At 33.8% G+C, this 22,182-nt stretch overlaps 1 protein-coding gene across 2 annotated transcripts in view; it reads right to left on the bottom strand.

Moving 5' to 3' along the window:
• Positions 1-22,182, bottom strand: part of ncs1b (neuronal calcium sensor 1b) — an 87,692-nt gene that overhangs the window by 15,024 nt on the left and 50,486 nt on the right. For both annotated transcript variants that reach the window (XM_073909460.1, NM_001020514.2), the window contains 1 exon segment: positions 6,997-7,135. In XM_073909460.1, the coding sequence (XP_073765561.1) occupies positions 6,997-7,135 (139 nt within the window).

Below are 22,182 nucleotides of genomic sequence, written 5' to 3'. Positions count from 1 at the left end.
TTGGAGAATGTCGTACTTTGTCTTTTATCAGTTGAGTTTGTTACCATTCAGACACATCGCCTACATTAGTGCTGCTGTGTTCGCCTATGTTTAAAATCCTCCAGATTACTGGCAAAGGTAATGGTTGGAACAGACAACACGAGACCTGCTGCACTGCTATGCACTGTGTCTTCATTCAGACCCCGGGATTCAGGAGAGAAGTCCTCCTCATTTATAGTATTTAGCATAGACATGATTATCTTTATGATGATATAACAAATTGTGGTTATATGTATATGAAATTATGAATAACAAATGTAGAAGGACACTAAATTACTTACTGTTTATTTCTTTGCATTTTAACTTTGTAAACTATGAAATCTTGGGTCTTTTCATGGTTTGTGTCTCATTTTGTGAGCCAACTGACAACAGATGTTCGCTCCCTTCTTTTCCCCCTGCTGGCCATGCCCACTCCTCCCTCAGCTCACAGAGATCCACACCCATCTTAGAGCATTTTTAGGAAAAATTCTGAGGTAGACTTGAACTAAGCTTCAAAACTTTACTGAGCTAAAGTTGGTTTTGTATTCACACAAAACCAATAGCTGTGTTTCCATCAAAAAATGCGAACTTTATGAGCAAAACTAGATTATCACATAAAAGAAGTGCGAATGAAGCAGCTTTTCAATCCAACGAGTCAAAGCTAACAAAATCGTCACTTCCTGATTAACTGCCGCCAAATATCAACAGTAAAAACTGAATTTGCTGCAGTAGGAAAATCTGTATCAATCTTTTCTTCATCTGCCTCAGAAGGCAAATCCTGCCATGAAGTGAACGCGCAGTGGCATTTGAAGGTGTCAGACACAGAGAACAGACACTCTTGATTCTGAAGGTCATTAATAATATAATAACACTAATACTTAAACGGTAAGGCATTTTAGAATGACCAAAACAAGATTTCAGATGTTTTATAATGTGCTCAGCCTGCTGGTTTGTCCGTTCACACACATTTTTTATCATCACATGATCTCTTATAACAAAATCACATGACCTTTTTTAATGCGCATGCTGGAGTTTGTGCGGTAAAAGTGTTTCCATCGTAGTTTATGTGCATCTTTTCCTATCGAATGAAAAGTTTTTATGCGCATTTTCAAAATTTATGCGCATCTTGGCGGTTCCATCAACCATTTTTTCATGATCATATGCGCATGGGATGGAAACATAGTTAATGACAACCTCTGACATGCTCCCTATATTGTTTACCATGCTGCATTAAATATTCGATCTGAAATAGCATGTAAGTATGGCTTAGTAATAAGTGTAATTCATACACTCCACTAGCCAACCACTAAGCATACACTTTAGGACAAAGGGCTTGAGAGAGTAAGACCAGCCATCCTTGCATGCATGAAATTTTGCACATTATGACAAGTTTTGCTTGCTACACAACTGAAAACTTGCTAGATTTAATACAGTTTTTGTTCGGAATTGTAGCAATAAAAGTACTGTAAAAGTTTCAAAATGGTCAAGTGGGTCTCTGTCATCTTTAAGGTGTGATCGGGATTTCAGGAGGTGTGGCTTTGGATGGCAGGGGAGGGACTGTGTTTTCAAAGATATTACGCTAACAGTATTTTGGCAGATCACCTACTGCACTTTCAAATGAGCTTGTAATCTTACACAGCCACATGTTCACTTAAGTATGGTTAGTTTTTATTGCTGTTAAACTATTTCCTGGTTAATTATAATCACAACTCAGATTCTTCAATGTGACTACTGCATATTCGCACATATCGATAGACTGTAAAACCCAACAGTCAACTTTATCAAATGAAATGAGTGTAGTTAATTCAAAATTTACTCAAAGTTAATTCTACTCATTTGAAAAGAGTTTTAAACTCGACGTTGAAGGTAAATAGTTAATTAAATACCTCATCACTTCAACCTAAATGGAGTAAGATCACAGTAATTATATAGATTAGCTCTTTAGCTCAAATAGTTTGTAGCAATCGGTTTCCTCGAACGGTTTGAGTTGCCTTAACTTATTGAGTTTTACAGTACTCAGTTGGTTTGAGTTCTCTTCATTATTGGGGTTTACTGTGCTCAAATTTCTTCGTTTACTCAAATGGATTAAGCCTACAGCACTCATTAGGATTAGTTTTTGAACTTAAATGGTTTGTTACAATCGGTTTCCTTAAATGGTTTGAGATACCTTAACTTTTGGATTTTACAGTGTGTTGATGCTACAATTTAGCCCTAATATAGGTATCAGAGTAGTAAATATTTTATCAGATTTTAACTGTTTCAATAAAGACCACAGAAAAAACTTAACTCACATATAAATATAAATAATAATAGAAAATAATAAATATACAAATACAAAAACAAATTATTGAACAAAAATCTAATTAATTTTACAATTATTTTTATTATTTACATGTAACTGAGAATACAATAGCTAATGCTAAATTATCTTGTTTGCTGATGGAACATGAATCAAGCTAAAACTACTACCTTTACTGTTTATCTTTCCAATTCCCTTCTGTAGACCTGTATCTAGCATGCATTTCATTCAAACACAGACCACAAGATCTCATTAAACCAAATTGTTGCATTTCCTTTTCACCTCAGGCAAACTCTAGGTGACTGAACTTCTTGCCACCCTTCCAAATGAGTCACATTAGTGAAGTGTATTTGCTTTCACTGTCTCATGTAGTCTGTCATAGAGAACAATAACAAAAGTTACTGGTACTGCCCTACAATGCTTCCACTATTTCAGGCACTACGTTTTGGACGACTGCCATTTATACCACCTTTTATCTCACTTTTAATGATGCTTTTCATTGTGGTCTGACTAGTTTTCCACAACATAAAACATTATCTTCTTGTCTGCACTTGCTTTTTATATTATCTGTCTGAAATGTTACATGGTCATAATGGTTTAGTATTTCATTGAAACTGCACACAGCGATCAAGCCAGGTTTGGCTCATCATTAAGGATATACCTGTATTAGCCCTGTTAGTAACAGATGCAAAAATTACACTATTTATATAAATCACATGTATTTCATTAAACAAATCGGTAGCGAATGTGTGATGCTATTGTGTAGGTATGGACTAAAATAGATTTTAAATATATTATTATTCAATATATTAGCTCACTAATGATATTTTGGGTATTGATTCTATTTTTAAACGTCTCTTTCATGTTTACCAGGCCTACATCGGATCTAAATTCAATGAACGATAATAGTGTGAAATACTAATGCAACAAAATGTTTTCTATTTTGAGAAATTTTAAATTGAAACATACGAAAGTAAGTGGTTGTTTAACTGGCTGAAGAATAGAGTAAATGCTCTAGTAACTTAACAAGCAGTGTACTGTATATATGATGTGAATAAAGCACATCATCCAATTATACTAAAAATATAATTATTACTATAGTATTATTATAACAAAACAAAACAAAAATTATTTTGCTAATATATGAATTAAATGATAAATTGTGAATAATGACAAGTGCACTGCACAACTGGCACCGTGCAAACCATAGTGGAAAAGCGCATTTGAATTTAGCAGCTGATCACTTGTTGTGCTGAATGTTCTAATCACACTGGTGTGATTGTATGCTCCAGGAAGCAGCCTAGATTGATCACACATTGATATTACATTTCAAATTTGCAAAAATGTGAAGTCCTTCCACTTTGCTTTCAAATGGCAGCACACTATACTTTGCTGCAATGTTCCAACACATGATTTTTATGATCAGAGTGAAATTTATGCACATGCTTTTCATTCACTTGCTTTCCTGCTTGCAGATACTGTAAGTCTAGTAACATACTGTAGGTTTGTGCATTCATTGATACTTGTGTGTCACATTACAAAAGTGGATGTACAGCATGATTAAACTAAGGTACCAGGTCTTGACAAATTTCAAACACAAGAGACACACTCTTTCCTTGTGAAAAAGGTAATGTAGCTCAGCTGACTACTTGATTGAATTACTGAAAACATATTTTAATATCTGGTGCAAAGAGGGCCTGAAAGTGTTCAAGACATTACTGAAGCTTTTTGCAAGAGCAGACAAATGCCCTCTCCAGAACCATCCTCATGAGCCTCCAACTGAAATAAATCTGAGATTACCACAAAGAGCAAATAAAGGCCAAGTCTAATGCATCTCACTACCAACAGCGGTACCCTTCAAAATCTGTAAATGAACAGAGGGGCTTGTTTGAATGTGTGTGTGATCTCTGAAAGTAGTTTGACTGCCAGACAAGTCTTATCTAACAAGGCTAACTGGCTCCTAATCACATTACAGATTGCTTAGATAACACAATGGGGCTATTTAATGAATAATTAATAATGGGAACCAAGTCTCAATTCACAAGAGAGATGGAATAATTAACCTTTCACCTTCCATACATATACATACGTGCTCTGTTGCAAAACTTGAAGTCTCTCACTGTCTCCTACTAACATCGGCAACTGCCTTCAGTCTAGGAAACCTTATAAATGATTTATATACACTGCAAAAAATATCTGTTAATTAGCAGTTGCCAATAGTTTGCAATTCATGGGGGGTTTCAGTTTATTTATGCTTTTGAATTGCATTATGGAACCTTGATCTCTGATACAAACAACTTTAGATGTTGAAAATTTAAGATTTGATGGCTATGTTAGTAGTTTTTTTTTAATTATATGGGATAGTCATATAAATTGTGGTACAAAAACAGTTAAGTTGCCAATTGAATGAGTTGCCAGTACTGCTATATTACAGATTTTTACATATTGTTTTTTACATACTATATTTCTTTTACAAAATATTGTTTCAAGCTACAAAAAGAAACCATTTGTTAAACTGCATAGTAAATTTTAAAAAGCAAAAGTTGCCAAAGCAGAGATCAAGCTCCCGAAATGCAATTCAAAAGTGTAAATAAAACACCTGTCAATCGCAAATATGCTAATAAAAGTGATTAATTCAAACTACTCGTGTGTTTCCATAAGGCAAAACAGTAAAAAAGAAAAAGGAAAAAAATTAAGATAAAACTTCCAGTGAGGCAGAATTAGTAGTATACCAATGGCATTTCATGCACTAGTTAACAAAGAGGTGTTTTCGAATCACTGTATGCTTTGTAAAATTGCGAACCTTTATGAGAGACGTCATTATATGGCACTCTAACTATTTTACGCTCTGTCAGTTTACTGGTTAATTCATACATGTTCAGTCGTTAAAAAAAAGTATGATTTTAAAAAGAAGGCATGGCACCCAACACTGCCTCTAAACCCAACCGTCATTGGGGATGAGCAAATCAAACTAAATTGTACAAATGAGATTGTACAAATTCATATGAATTAGCCACTAAATCAAAAAACTATGAATGGCATTGAGATTGTGTTGGCTATACATACTGTATACATACTGTATAACCAACCTAATCTAGTTCAGGGTTCATGAAACCACCCTCCTTCATTTCAAGTCTACCTCTGATTTTTTTTTCCAAAAACGCTCCAAGATGGGCGTGGAGCCTGTGAGCAGAGGGAAGAGTGGGCATGGCCGGCAGAGCAGGGGAAAAAGAGGGGAGCGAAGTGAACAACTGTCAGTTGGCTCACCAGCTCAAGACAAAAACAGACACAAAATGTAAGTAGACCCATGATTTTGTAGTTTACAAAGGTAAAATGCAAAGAAATAAGCAATTTAAAGCTCTGCAACATATATGATAGGTTATTCTTAATTTTATATAATATAGTCTACACACAACCACAATTTGTTATATTCTTATAAAGATAATTATGTTCATATAAACACTGAATGAGGAGGACTTCTCTCCTGAATCCCTGAGTCTAAATGCAGACACAGTGGATAGCAGTACAGCAGGTCCTTGCTATTTAAACCATTAACCCTGCCAGCAATCTGTATTTAAACATAGGTGAACACAGTTGCATGAATATAGGCAACATGGCTGAATGGTAATGAACTCAACCGATAAAAGACGAAGTCCGGCATTCTCCAACTCTCGTACAGCTCTCCCGACAAAAATGCTTGCTGTACACAAACAGGTTGGCTATATCAGTGGCCCTGACAGCATCGCGTGGAAAGCCATGAAACAAACCCAGTGGATCATGAAAACAAACACATACAACCCTTTATGAATGACTAAATACTGTGTGCCGTGGGCGGCTGCACTCACACAGCTTGGCCGGTCTGTCACAAGAAAGCACGTGCTCCCATGAATAATTAAGAAGCAGGGTCTTCTCATAGGATAAGAAAACTCACTATGAGTAATAATGAGAAACAGACACATCATCTATGGATGATTTTATACCCAGAAGATGAAATTAGCTGACAAAAGCTCAAAATTATCCAGGTTTATCCACAATTAAAGCTAACAGGTGCTAACATTGTCTTAACTGATGCTCAACACTGCCGTTAAAATCTTTAAAAAAAAGTACTTGAGGGTTTCTTGAACCTTTAAACGTGAGTGTTTTAAACATAAACAGCCTAAAGTTAAATCAGTGTTCCTGTCAATGATGAAATACTTTCCACCACCTCCCAAAAGACGATTCAACAGTTTGTTGAAGTTGTGTTCCCATTAGTAAGTTTGGATCACTAAATTTTAAATGACTGTCTGTTGAATTAAAGAGTGTCACGTCTAGCTTGTTTACTTCAAACAGGGAGACAATACCACTTTGGTGCGAAGCCTCATAGAGTATAAGAAAGTTGTAGATAGTCTAAGTCATGTGTCTAGTTTAGTTTCATGTGTCATGGAAAAGTAAAAAAAAATCTAATCAAATATAAACAAGGACTCTCTTTTAAAAATTTGTTTAGTCAATTGTGTAGTTTATGTTATATTATTAGGGCTTCCATCACCAAGACAATCTACTAATCAACAACAAAAGAAGAAAGAGAGTGAGAGAGAGGGGGGAGAGAGAGAAATAAACAATTAAATCAAATGAGACAGACAGAATGTCTCCAACCCTAAAGAAAATCTTTTGTATAAAACCATAACAAAGTTGCACTTTACCTTGTTCTCATCAAAAACATTGAAGACGAATGAGGCGAACTTGGTGGGGTCACCGAAGGGGAAGAACTGCTTGTAGATCTTCTGGAAGCCTGCAGCATCAAGCTGACCACTTGGACAGTCTTTTATGAAGCCCTTATACCTGCAGGAGAGGAACAAAAATAGTTTATTATAATGTCATGTACTGTCTTTGTTATCTCTTGTATTTATGAAAACCTTTTTTTTTATTTGAAGAATTTATCTTATCACTTTTTCATCCACAATTTGTTTATGTTTTGCAATTTTCTTTCTTCCAATTGGGAATTTATAGTCATTATTATTTATATTTGACTATATTTATTTATTTGTATTATTATTTATATTTGACTATATTTATATTTACTACATTTATACTCATTTGTAATTTGAAGTTTTAAACTGTAAGATATAAAACCACAGAGATAAATCTTTTTTAAAATCTTTTACATTCTTTTTTTTTTTTAACCCATTTTGTTATTGAAGACGCAGTAAAAATTTTTCAACATATTAAAACATACAGCTGAACAGTATATCCGTGAGTAAAGAACTTGACTTAACTTCATGCTAACCAAACTTGCGTACTGTATGCCTTAATAATCTGACTCCTCCTTCATGAGATATCTGAAGTCTGCTTTCTCTCTGGCAGTTAGAAATAATTCATAGCTACATCTGTCAACTTCCTGGACCCCACAGAGACTTGAGATTTAACAATGGAACTTATACAAAATTAAAGTTAGTAGGTGTCCCCTGTATGATATGCTAATCATAACTTCTCATTATTAAGCAAAAAATAAAAACTTTAACGTTTCCTTTTTTCTATAGAATTTGGTGGCACAGTGGTTTGGTGGACAACACTGTCGCCTCAAGAAGGTCGCTGGTTCGAGTCCTTGCTGGACCAGTTGGCATTTCTGTGTGAAGTTTGCATGTTCTTCCCGTGTTGGTATGGGTTTCCTCTGGGTGCTCTGATTTTCCCAACAGTTCAAAGACATGCTCTATAGGTAAATTGGATGAACTAAATTGGCTGTAATGTATGAGTGTGTGTGTGTGTGAATGTGAGAGTGTTTGTGTGTTTCCCAGCACAGGGTTGCAGCTGGAAAGGCATCTGCTGTGTAAAACATATGCTGGATATTGATGGTTTATTCCACTTTTGTATGCTTTCATCTGTTGTGTTTGTGATGTCTGGAAGAAATCAGGGAAAAAAACTATAGTAATTTATAATAAACAAGCACATAGTTTTAAAGCACATAGTAAAATGTATTATGTGTACAACTCTTTGTTTATGATTGCTACCAAATACTGTAGCATAGTAAATACTGTGACGTTAGTGTAAACTGTGGTGCATCATGATGGTGTATAATTATAGCGTAGAAAACTGAAGCCTATTGAATAATTTATTTATTACTACAGTATAATCACTATGACAGTTTAATTCAAGTACTTATCTATAGCATTCTTTCAAACACTATAGTATAGTATTTATTCATGTTACAATAGCTTATACAGCATCTACCACCTAGAAGACAGGCAAATATTTTAGTTCAGTAGAAAACTTGGCGCCCTTCATGATCATGCCCAACATATGTGCTTATTTTCTATATATGTTTCCTTTATAATTATAGTATAAATTACAAAAATACAGACTTTGCTTTATGTCTCCCCTTCAGTTTTTTTACTTCCTGCCCTCCATCTAAATTTCATGCATCACCACATGATTGCAAAAAACCTATAACAAGCCCCGTCCTCTAATGGACATATATTGTACCAGAAGGCCATGTATCTGAACAAAATGCTTACTAAGATATGTCTTTTAGATTTACAAAAATATAGATGGCGCTCTTTGGTGAATTTGCCATTCCAAACATACAACAACAAAACATAGTCTTCCGCTGTGTCCGAAATCGCATGAGTGCGCATCCCATGCACGCTGTGCTATCCCATTATGCCCCACGAGAGAATTCATAAATGTGAGTGAAGTGACGCAAATGATGCAGTTAGGTCACATGATGTTGACTAAATGGCGGATGTAGTACATCCAAACTCCATTCATACTGCTCACATTCATGCTGTATAGAACGTACTTTCTAACGACAGAGTTGTAATTTTAAATTCAAACACAGTACTTTCTGGCTTTGTCCAGCGCTACATGGGCATACATTTTTAAATCAATTTCTGAATGCTTTCTTTTAGATATCGAGCCTTGACCCCTAGTAGCATTATTTGGACTTAACCCTAAATGTTTCCTTATCATCTACATAATCAAATACACTTCCCTTTTGTTTAATATTTGTAAAAGACTTATAACACTGAATTGGAACAATCCCTCCACACCCAGTTACGTCCATTGGATGCATGATCCATAATACTGAAAAATTTGACATTATTTGGCAACCCTTCCTCTTACACTTTAAAATTAAATATAATAAATATATAAATAAATATGTGTATATGTATGCAAGTATACAGCTGAACTATTCTTAGTTATGAATGGAGAGTGTTTTTCCATATTATTATTCTTTTTATTCATTTATTTTCTATTGCTGTGCCCTTTGCATATTTTTATTTATATATTTTCTGTATTGTTGTTTGGCCTAATATGTGTTACTTTTATTTATAATGTTATTTATTTCTATCTGATAATTATTATATACATTCTTTTATTTGTTTTGTGTTTTTTCCCTTAATGCAAGAATATGTAACTGTATTACTTTATTCAGAGAAAAAGAAAATGTGAGCATATTGTGTTCTGCAGCTACATTGGAGCAGTTAATGTCTAATGATTCTATGTATCTGATGCTGTGGCTCTCAGACTAATACATTTCAATAAAAAACAAAGTTAAACTAAAACATGTAGGTTAAGGAATGTATTTCCAATAAGCCTGGAATGAGACTTCTTATCCACAATTCTATAGTGGGACCAAAGACAAAGACCATAAAATATCCTTAAAGGGATATTGGTGTAACCCACATAGTTATAATCCCAACTCAAATGTCACTGTTGGTGTTATGTCCTGATTTGCCGTTTTTTCGGTGGTCTTTTGCTCAAACAAGATTTACACAAGAATGAAACAGTGTGTCATTTCCATTTACTGAACCCTTATTAGTCAACTAAGCCTAGGTATATGTAGTTTTCCATGCTATGGCACCTTTAAATTTATAACCACTTATGCAAGTTCATTTAAGCAGACTTTCAATGCAGCTCAGCTTATCGCACTCTGGGAATCCATGCTGTTATATGTGATGTGACTGTAAAGGGGTCTAACCCCTATCTCAGCCCAACACACTCAGCTTTGACTTACATGCTTAAACTCTCAATGGAGATTCAGAGAGATTTAAGTCATAAGCCTCTCTTTTACTTAGTTGTCTCTCCTACTTCCTGATGATAAGAGGGAGGAACTTCCTTTTTCTAAGGAAAGAAGACACTACTAACATGGGCGGCAGGTTAAGAGCAAGGTCATATGTGTCTGTTTGCATACCCCAGCTTGGTTTGGACGGACACCAATTTTGGCGACATTTTGAGACATACAGTAAGACCCTCTGTGCTACCCCAGTGCTAAATTGGTACATTTGACAACAAATGAATACCCCTCAACAACAGATGAAATGAACCTAGTCAATTCTGCAGCTCAACAAGTAGATCTACTGTACAGCTGGTTTACTTGTCAGACCAACTGTTAAGTGTCCAATACCTAATCTAAAACAAGCCAACAGACTGCTAAGGTCAGCATCAAAAACAACAAATGCTCTTAATTTAGACTCATGTAATATTTTTGGTCTTGCATTTAGATGTGTGCAAATGCTAGGAACAGGAAACCCAAAATGCTAATTATTTAACATTTCAAATGTTTCAGCATTTCATATGGGTCTGTTTGCATACCTCAATTTAGAGTTTCAAATGATTTTGGATTTCTGTTTGCATATCCCAATTTGGTTTGAACTGACACCAATTTTGACGTCAGTGTTTTACAATATTTGTGTTACAAAAATTATTTAGCATTTTTAATTATTTAGCATTTCATTTGGGTCAGTTTGCATACCACAATTTAGCATTTCAAATTATTTAGCATTTTAAATGATTTAGCATTTCATATGGGTATGTTTGCATACCTCAATTTGGTTTAGACCAGTGGTTCTCAAAATTTGGTACGTGTAGCACTAGTGGTACGCGGGCTTATTTCTAGTGGTTCGCGGAGGAAACACTGAGTAACAGAACAAAAAATTAATAAAATTTTAATCATTTGATGCGTACGATAACACCAATGTGATTAGTATTGGCTGTTCTCTAAAGCCTATGATCAAAGCGCTGTGCTTAGAATGTTTACTTTAGTGCATCACGTCATCAGCTGCTAAAAATCTATTCAATTGGCACAGAACTAGAGAAAGGGGTGCATGGTGCTTGCAGAGCAGATACTGTACGGGCTAAAGCAGTGTTCCCCAACACGGACTGGCACCGGTCAATAGATCAACTGGTTCCAGACCGCACAAAAAAAATCATTAATTATTTCAGTTTTATTTATAATCTGAGTCTGAACAATCATTTATTATGAAAAATCTTTTATTTTCATCATCTCGGTCACTTGAGTGCCAAAATTTAACCCACAGGCTAGCAAAATGTGTAAGAACTGCAGCACGAAGTGCTTGCGTATTCCAGCCCCCAGTTGAAAACATCTTATCTTTTCAGAATGCCGCACCGCGAGTCAAGTGATAAAAACTGATTGTTCAGCTTCATATTTTGTATGGAATATAATTTCATTGAATAAATATGACTTTGCCTCGTTTTCGAACCGTGGAGTGCTGTAGCTGCTTAATTTGACCAACTACGCTTTATTTCAATACTGGTCATTATAGTGGTACTTGAAGAGGCATTTTTTTTTCTGAGGTGGTACTTGGTAAAAAAAGTTAAAAAGGTAAAAAAAAGTTTGAGAAAAGTTTGAGTTTTGGTTTAGACTAATACAAAACCTTTGGGATCAGTGTTCTACAATATTTCTGTTTTACAAAATACAACATATACAATACAGCGACATGATTTACAATATTTGCAATGTACTTAGACATTTTGTGTATTACGACTAAATGTTTACAGGATTTTTGTTCCAGTAGGGATAAAACTACAAATTCTGTGAAACAAGTTTAAACAACATAGCATTTACAAGCAAGGTAAAATTCATGGTTGCTTCAGCAAATGCATTTGATTTTCAAACCGAAGCTGAATTTTAGCATTTATATTGACCTAATTTCATTCTTTTTAATCTAAATGAAATCATTCAAGCTATGTGATCAGGGTGATGTGGCATGTTTATTTCATAAGCATCAGATTTGTTCTGTTACCATAATTGCACAAACATACAGAGATTCATACAGAGAAACATACAGAGATTCTCTTTCAATTGCTTATTTTCTTTGTTTTAAAGAGCAGACTAAACATTCAAGTATTTACAAGATGTGAGTTTTACATGTCATACATCATTACAGCCTCTTACTTAAGTCTATGTTACATTATTTCTCTGTACTTGTGCATGCAGTAGCTCTCTGTTTTGGTTTTCAATCCAATCAAGTGTTTACATGTAGAGTTTCTATGAGGATGTAAACACTTTATACTAGTTGGAATCTTGTAATCATAGTAATTATGGCATAAAACACATAAAGGCTTTTCACACTGTGCTTAACCTCAGGTAATCATCACAAGTGGTGTTAGCACCGCATTTTATCTGGGGTTATAAAAAATAAACAAAAAATGGAGTACGTTTAGTACTGCATTTGGGGTGTTAACTCTGCATTCAGTTTAAAACAGAGTTTTTCTGCTGGATGCTTTAGGAAAAGACAGCCAATCAGATATTGAGCAGCAAGGCTCATGTCATTTCAGTAATAGCAGCACGTAAGAGAATATTAAGAAATGTGTTAAAAGATTGTAAGTGTGTAAACTGTGATGAGGAGATGAAAAGATGCCATACTTTGCTGACCACTTTCATACACTTGTACATTTGTCTTTGTTTTTAATGTCATTGTGCGTTTTATGAGGTGTAAAACAACTAAAGTCCTTTGAGGCAAATTTTTTTTTAAATAACTGGGGAGATGTGATGGGCAACACAATGTCTCGCTCAGGGGTTAGCACTGTCCACTCAGCAAGAAGGTCGCTGTTCTCCTCATGTTCACATGGGTTTCCTCCGAGTGCTCTGGTTTCCCTCACAGTCCAGAGACATCCGCTATAGATGAATTAACTAAATTGGCCATAAAGTATGTGTGTGCATGTGAAAGTGTATGGATACTTTCCAGTACTGGGTTGCAGCTGGAAGAGCGTCCGATGTGTAAAACATATGCTGGATAAGTTGGCAGTTCATTCCACTGTGGCAACCCCTGATGAACAAAGGGACTAAGCCGAAGGAAAATGAATGAATGAATGGGGAAATGTGGGAAAGGCTGTATAAAAAGGTTTCCTGCTATTCGTCCAAACACTGAAAGTGACACCAAATAAATAAAAATAATAATAGTAATATGCTAATTCGAATTTTAAGTTGGGCTTTGTGAAAGTGTGTGAAACCTCTGTCAAAGAATACCCAGAGTAAACAGTTAACCACAGGAATAGTATGAAAAGTGTAAAACATGAGATTGCAGATAACCCAGGATTCTGTTTATCTAGGGTTTTAGTAAACTTTAGCATTAACAATTTCAAGTATGAAAAACCCTATACATTATTAAAAATAAATGCTCTTAACTAGCATTGAACTTTGAACATCCATGGAAATGTTTAACTCCACAAAATGTTACTTTAGATTAATAAAATGTATTAATAAATAAACAATTTTGTTCATATACATTTTTTTATTAAGATCTACTTAACTATGTCTATTTTGAGCTTCTTAACTATGCTTGATTGATTGTATAATTTTTGTATTGTTTTTTAGGGTGACAATTTTAATATCCTTCCAGGGATAATGGATAAAAATTAGCCTTCTGGATAATTCTGGTGCATTTGAATGAATGCTAATTAATGTACACACACACACACACACACACACACGCACGCACGCACGCATGCACACACGCACACACACATACACACACATACATACATATATATATATATATATATATATATATATATATATATGTATGTATATATACTGTCATCATGGCAAATATAAAATAATTCAGTTATTACAAATGAATTTATATATATATATATATATATATATATATATATATATATATATATATATATATATATATATATATATATATATATATATATATGCCAGAAGTTTACATACAAGGTATAAAAAGGCACAAAACCATTTAAAAAAAAGTCAGATGTTAATGTAAGTACACTTTTTCTCTTTTAGGTAAGTTAGGATTATCAAATTTGTTTCTTGTATGCTTAATAGCAGAATAATAGGAGAGATATTTTTTGAGAAATTTTTATAAATTTTCTTGAAAGTCAAGTTTACATACAATAAGAATATTATGCCTCAATAATATTAATAAAAAAAATATTAATATGAATAAAAAGCTCAGATGATGGTGTCAGGGTTTGGATGTTTTTGATTGGCTAATTGACAACATTTGAGTTGATTGGAGGCACAACTGTAGAATAGTATTTAAGGAAAACCTCAAACACACTGCTTCCTTTTGTGACTACCTTTTGTTGAATCAACAAAAAAGCTGATTACAGTTTGCTAAACTACAATAGGAAAACGCTTACTGTGAAGAATACTTCACAGCATAGATGGCATCATGAAGAAAGAACATTATGTACATATACTGAAGCAACATCTCAAGACATCAGCCAGTAATTTAAAACTTGGCCACAAATAGGTCTTCCAAACTGACCATGACTCTAAGCATACAGCCAAATTATTTAAAATGTGCTTTAAGGACAACAGAGTGAATGTTTTGGAGTGGCCATCACAAAGCCCTGATCTCAATCTGATAGAAAATTTGTGGGCAGAGTTGAAAAAGCTTGTGCGAACAAGACAGCCAACAAATCAGAATCAGTACAGTTGAAGAATAAAAGCAGTTTTTTATTTAAAAAAAAAAAAAAAAAACATTTTAGGGACAAAATGATTAGCCCCTTTAAGCTATATATTTTTTATAGTCTACAGAACAAACCATTGTTATACAATAACTTGCCTAATTACCCTAACCTGCCTAGTTAACCTAATTAACCTAGTTAAGCCTTTAAATGTCACTTTAAGCTGTATAGAAGTGCCTTGAAAAACATCTAGTCAAATATTAATTACTGTCATCGTGGCAAAGATAAAAGAAATCAGTTATTAGAGATGAGTTATTAAAACTATTATGTTTAGAAATGTGTTGGAAAAAAATTCTGGTGGGGGGTGGACAAAAAAGCAAGAAAGTATGTAAAATTAGAACAACACTAGGGTAAGTAAATAATGATTGAACTTGCATATTTAGATGAGCGTGTTGTATGCAGATTTCTCTTATATTAACAGTTATGTGCACCAGAGAGAGATTCTGTACACAAGCACGAAACCACTCAAAGATATTTTCCACCACATGTACACACGTGTATCTCTGGATGGTCAGGGGTCTATAACCTCCTGTTGCTTCATGACGCCATCCTCTGGTCACATGCAGAGCAATGCCAACTGTGTAATGTCTCAGCAATTGCCCCATTACAGGAAAAAAAAAACACTCAGCCAGGCACACTCCGATGATTCACAAATCAATTTGGGCTATTTTTACAGCTTCAAGAAAACCGAAAGGAGAAAATGTTCTCTCTAAGTATGATTCATGCTTTATCCATTCATTGGCAAGGGGGGCTGTAGGTGGTGGTGGTGGCGGCTTGGGAGGAGACTGGTGTGCCCTGTCAGTGAGCCTTGAACAACCTTCTACCTCTAAGCACACACATGCAAATACACACACGCACTTCAAACACTCCACAGTATTAAGCATGCATGGAGCGAGCACAGGGCAAATGAGAGGGGTAACAGCATTTCGTTTTCAGCTAATCCGACTTGATTGGGGCTTAATTTTAGGGAGCCGCTGTAGTCAAAGCGACGCCTGCTGTTTTTTAAAAAGCAAAGAACGCAGAGCACTTATACTTTATATTCGATGCGTCTCGTTTAAATGAACACAGATTTCAAATGAAAACAAATTTGCTCTATGAAAGCTTTAGATAAACATCAGCTTTTTACTGAGACGCGGTGATGAACTTTCAACATTTTAGTGTCTAAAATTAACTTTAAAAGCTCCTTCTCTAATTACACAAAGTTAATACAAGTCTCAAATTTGAGTAATATGAATATAAGCCTAACATACTGTATCACTCTCGATTGCTGATCGAAAAATCAGTAATTGTAGTCTTTACCAGAGGTTCACAAACGTTTTAACCCATGACCCCCAACAATGCCAGTGACTCACGACCCCCAATATCCTTTTAGGTGGTTATAAATATGTATAAACCTTGCACAAAAATGAAGCACACAATAGCCCTATTTTTTTATTAATTTTGGAGAACACCTTTAGGACATCCTCTATGTTCAGCTGTAGCCTGTACTTATTTTTAATGTATGTGAGAGCTTTAAAGGTGTCAGAAAGTTTAACAGCGTGCCATAAAATCAGTTTGCATCTGACGCTATTGCTTTGTCTTTACTATAACATTATCACCCAAGGAGTCGCTAAAAAATCGAAAGGCGCAAAATAAAAAAAATCACTGATTTTATTTGCATGTTGTTTTTGTAATGTTACTATTACCCACATCTCTTCCTCTGTTGGTTATGGATAAAATATGGTAATTCTAATAGTTTAATAAAATGAATTAGATTTTTGGAAATCACCAAGTGACCCCCTCTCATTGTCCCACGACCCCCACTTTGGGAACCACTGGTCTATACTGAAAAGACCACCGCTGATGGCACAAGCTGGTTCAAGAAGCAACATCAAATGTAGCATCATTAATATTTAGGCCATTTTTTAAATCAGGTGTGTTGCTGAAACATTGTAAATGAAAGCCCTAATTTTAGTTTGAAAGTGATTTGAAGCTATAACTGAAGCTAAAATTATTAGCACTCCAGTGATTTTTTTAAACATATTTTAAACAATAGTTTAAATAAGTAATTTTTTATATAATTTTTGGTGTTTGCCACGATGACAGTACATAATATTAGGGATGCTTCAATCAGGATTTTACAAAGTACCAATTCCTTGTCATAGTGATCTGATTCTAATGCTTCAAGCTTTATAATGCATTAAGCACATTTCCCCTCTAAGTATGAACATGAAGACTATCTCGCCTTACCTAATAAAATAAATTTAAGATGCTGCATATAATACCATATATATAATAAACATGTTTCTTTATAACCATTTAAGTGTGAACATGTCATGGCCAAAGGCAGCTTTAGACTGTATAACTATGGAGCCAGATCAGTCTAAAAAATAATACATTTGCAAGATAAAATTCATACATGCACAGCACAATTCACATTTACAAAATCCAATCTGTAAACAAAATTCATGATATCACAAGTAAAAATCAAAATATTTTACCAAATGAATTAGATTTGTGTATTTATGAATTGTGATTTGAATTTACAAATTAAATTAGCATTTTTTTAAATAGTGTTTAGAGTTATAAATTTGATTTGTAGTTTTTTATATTTACAAATTTGATTGTGTATTTTTTTAAATCTTTTTTTAAATTAATGAATTGGATTTGATTTTTTTAATCGTGTTTTGAATTTATGAATTGAATTTGCATATTTTTAAATAGTTTTTTATATTTACAAATTTGATGTGTATTTTTTTATCTTTTTTTAAATGAATTGGATTTCTTATTTGTGTTTTGAACTTACAAATTGGATTTTTTAAATGTGAATTGTGTTGTGGATGTATCATTTTCAGTTTGTAAATGTATTATCTAGATAATAGACTGTATAAACAGGTCACGGCGCATCTGGATATATTTTAGTATCTAAAAAGTATCAAAAAAGTATTTTTAAAAAGTATTAAAAAGTATCAAAAATAGTATGAAAAACCTCCTGCCTATAAACCATCAGTATAGCTGTCAAAAGTAGACAAAAGACACCTGATTGACACTCAGATTGACCAAAATGCATCTTAATACCAGGTGTATACAGGGTCTTGGTTATGTTTCATGCATAAATTTGTGTCATGCATGAATTTATAGAAACAACATGTGTAAACAACATTTGGTACTTCATTGACAAAAAAGCAGCATAAACATTCTTCAAAATATGTTTTTTTTTTTTTATGTTCAACAGAATAAAGTCTGAGTGAGGGTGGGTAAATAATTGCTGCATTAACATTTTTGGGTAAATAGTCCACTTAACTTAATCTAGATGTACTGGCAACCAAACCACAACATATGCTGGACTGTTCCACAGAGCTGAGCATTTGTTCTAAAGTAAACTTAGTTGCCATTCCTCACACAGCTGTTCTGGCGGTGTCTCATTTGAATGTTATCACTTTTGAACCTCTCTGGCTCTTAATAGAAAGGGAAACGCTGAGGGAATGTAAATGCACCAGTGTTCACCGGCAGTTATTGAACACAGTGATTTAATCAGTGCAGCATAACATTGCTGTAGCTTGATTGAATTGTTGCTTACAGCTTTTGCTCAAGCACTTTGGTAAATTCCTGACTAATTTTTCTCTCATATTTACAAATTTTTATTTTCTTGTTTGAAACATGATGTTTTATTTAAACTAATTGCCCATTTGCAAAAAAAGTAATCACAATGTGTATAATTTGCACAAAACACCCCGCAGGTGGCTTGCTGATATAAATCAGACTGATACTTATCAAAATTTTCATTGCGTGTAAACCATAACATGCAAAATGATCTAAATGTATGATTAAATTTAACTCGAGGATACAGTTTCAGTTCACAAAAAATATTTTAAGCACTTCAGCTATACCTGCCATTAGATATTAAAATATTGCATAAAACATTTGCAAATAAAATCCTCACTTACTGGAAAACTCTTTCTATAACTACTAACATTTATGCAGGCAGAGATTTCACTTTAGCTGTTTTTTTATATCTCCATAGTAAATAAGTTTCATATCTGAGCCTTAAACAACTTGCAATAACAATCCCTGTCATGTTATTTTGCATTTGGAGTCCACTAGTTAGGCTGTTTAGACTTGGATGACTTATAATTTTCTTGGATAACCAATATCTTTAAGACTAAATTCAGAATAAAAACCTTCTCAGAGGTCTTGCTAATTGGACCAAAAATCTCTTGCACAAAAACTTAGAATACTGCCTAACGCCTGTTTCACACTGCAATCGCAAGCAGAGCGTGAGCAGCACATGCACAGCACGTATAGAGAGCAGAAGCAGTGCGCAGGAATTTGCTTTTCACACCGACTGCGTCTGCAGTGCGCAGCTGCTGCACAGATCAATCAATCTCTGTCTATTCTATCTAGTTAACTATCAATCTATAAATACACTTTTTTTTAACTTTTCATCTGCACCAAGGCCTGCGGCAACTTCCCCCTATGCTGTTTCCTAACCTGCATTTATTTATTTTACAAATTATTTAGATCCTAAAGAACTGTATGCTTCTCATGCTCTAAGGAGTGTCATTCATTGTTTTGCAAGTGCACTCGGTCAGAAGACAATCACTTGTGATATAATGTCTTTTTGTTTTTAATTTTCACTATGTAGGCCTATAGTTATAATAATATTTACACAATATAGTAATAATGATATTTGTACATGATCAAACTAGTGTGCAACTTAAGCAAAACTAATACTAAAATTGTTTTAAATTTGGTCTTGTAGTTTGGGTCATTTTTAATCGTTTAAATTGATTTGATTGAATATATGAAAATCAGTGGATATTATTGATGCTTTACTTGGGTAATATTGCTACTTTTTATTATCATTCAATGTGTTTTTGGTCATTATCAATGCACTGTTATTTTAATTGAGCCTCGCGCTGACACACTGCTTCTGCGTGCAGTATGAAAGCTCTAATCTGTTAAAATTTACGCTGAAACAAACATGCACTGCTCAAACTCTGCTCACACTTGCGGTGTGAAACAGGCTTAACTCTTGATTAATGTCCTCATAGAGCCTTTTCTGGGTTTCTCAGTAGTAGAAGGTGTTATTGTTAGGTAAACTTAAGAGCGCAGTGAATCAGAAAGTACAAGAAATACTTATTTACAATCATATTTACGATGGTGTTATCAAGACTTCTAGAAAAAGAAAAAAAAATTAAGACTGATGACGGCAGTTAGAGGAGAGAATAAAGTCAAATGAACTCTCAGCCCCATAGACGCTGCATTAGAAACACATTGCATAAGTGGCAATTTGTTCTTTGTAATTTGACGTAGAAATTATATAACACATTTATAAATCCATATAAATGTTCATATGTTAAAAAAAAATTATATTAAAAACTTTCAAGGATTTAAAATTATGATGACCGTTATAAAGAGTCATAATAGTCTTTTGAAGAGAGTCCATTGTCAGTTAAAAATTTGGGGGTGATATTTGATATCCACATATCAAATGAAGGCAACATTTCAAGCATCTGTAAAGCTCTCCCAAAAAAAGACACTGGAATTTGAATGGCATTTATGCTCATATTAGTCCGTTTTCCTTTTTTAGGGGTTCACCTTATCATGCATCCAGCTTGTTGAGTCTTGTTATACAGATACTGATCTTTACAATACGTTTCCCTTGCAGTGTACTGAGCTTTGCTTTGTTTTGTTTGTTTTATGCACTGCAAAAACTGAAATCTAAGAAAGTAAAAAAATCTTATTTCAAGAAAATGTGTCTTGTTTTTCTGCTATTGAAGATAAATTGTCTTATAAAATACACTGTGGAGTAGACTATAAGTCTTAATTTAAGAAAACCGATCTTCTTCTGGCTAGGCAAGTAAATGTTAACTAATTTTAAGCAAGATTTTACTAGAAACAAGAAAGAGCTATAAAGCCCAAATTTGTGCACGTTCAATAAGATAGTTGTGCTATTTTTAAGACTAATACACCACTAAAATTTCTAATTTTAAGAATATTAAAAAAATATTGTTTTAGATTAGATTTAATTTTTCATACAATTTTGTGTGGGTGAGACTGTCTGTTTTTGAAAGAAAAATTGCTGTCAACAAACACTTGGCTTAAAAGGATTTTAATTCGTATTTCGTACTGAAAAAAAATGCAAAAGTTGTATCAACAACAAACTCATTCAACATTTGTATTCACATAATTTATGTAAATGCACAATCACTTATAACAGATTTCTTCCTGTCAAAATGGACAGCACTTTACAAGTATTAAAAAATTAACCTAAGGAATATTCTGCATTCATTACAGGTTACCCTTAATTAACAGCATTTGTTGCATAATGGTGATTATCACAAAACATTAACTTTCACTTTTTCTGGAAAAATAATATTATACGCCACACCACACAGTGAAACACGAAATTAGAATGCGCACGTTGAAATAAAATAAAATAATCATCATCATTGATCCTGCCACCTTAAAGCTCTCTTAATAAATTAAGTTAAATAACTAATAATTATAAAATGGTTTTATTATTACAATAATATAAATATATATATAATTTCCTGTCTAGCAGTTTAAAGGCTACCTGCTCTTTCTGGGAAACTTCTACATAGCTCACTTATTTTACCTTTTGTTTTTTTCAACACAATCTTTTTGGATTAAAATGCTTTTTTTTTTTAAATGCATTTATTATCCAAAATAATCTCATTTATTAAGACCTAATCAAAACACCTTGTTTTGCTTTTTACATTGGAAATTTTTATATCTATAATTGTACATATATGTACCTTTTTTAGCATATTCAAACAAGAAGTATTAGCCTAAAGATTGATGTTTAACTCCTAGAATTTATGCTTATTGCTTTGTATTTAATAGACCTGTTCGTTTTTATGTTTATATTAACCTCTCATTTCCTCTTATTTCTCTCATGCATTTGTTATATTTTTTATTCATAATTCTCTCCTATTGTTTAAAAAGGAACTATAGTTTATAGAGACTGTATTTTGTTTTATTTGTAAATGTTTTGTTGTTATAAATAAAAATAACAAAAAAAAAATATGATGACGCCATGTGATCGGTCATCATGACTGCAGCAACTTTTTGAGTCCCGAAGTGTCCAGCTGTCCGTCTTGACGGCTCCGTTATCAACTCCGCCCCCGCCTGCGCTCGGC

The sequence above is a fragment of the Danio rerio genome, chromosome 8 (genome assembly GCF_049306965.1).
Source record: "Danio rerio strain Tuebingen ecotype United States chromosome 8, GRCz12tu, whole genome shotgun sequence".
Lineage (NCBI taxonomy): Eukaryota > Metazoa > Chordata > Actinopteri > Cypriniformes > Danionidae > Danio > Danio rerio.
The sequence above is the reverse complement of the archived record's forward strand: the minus strand, read 5'-3'. Positions and strand labels throughout refer to the sequence as shown.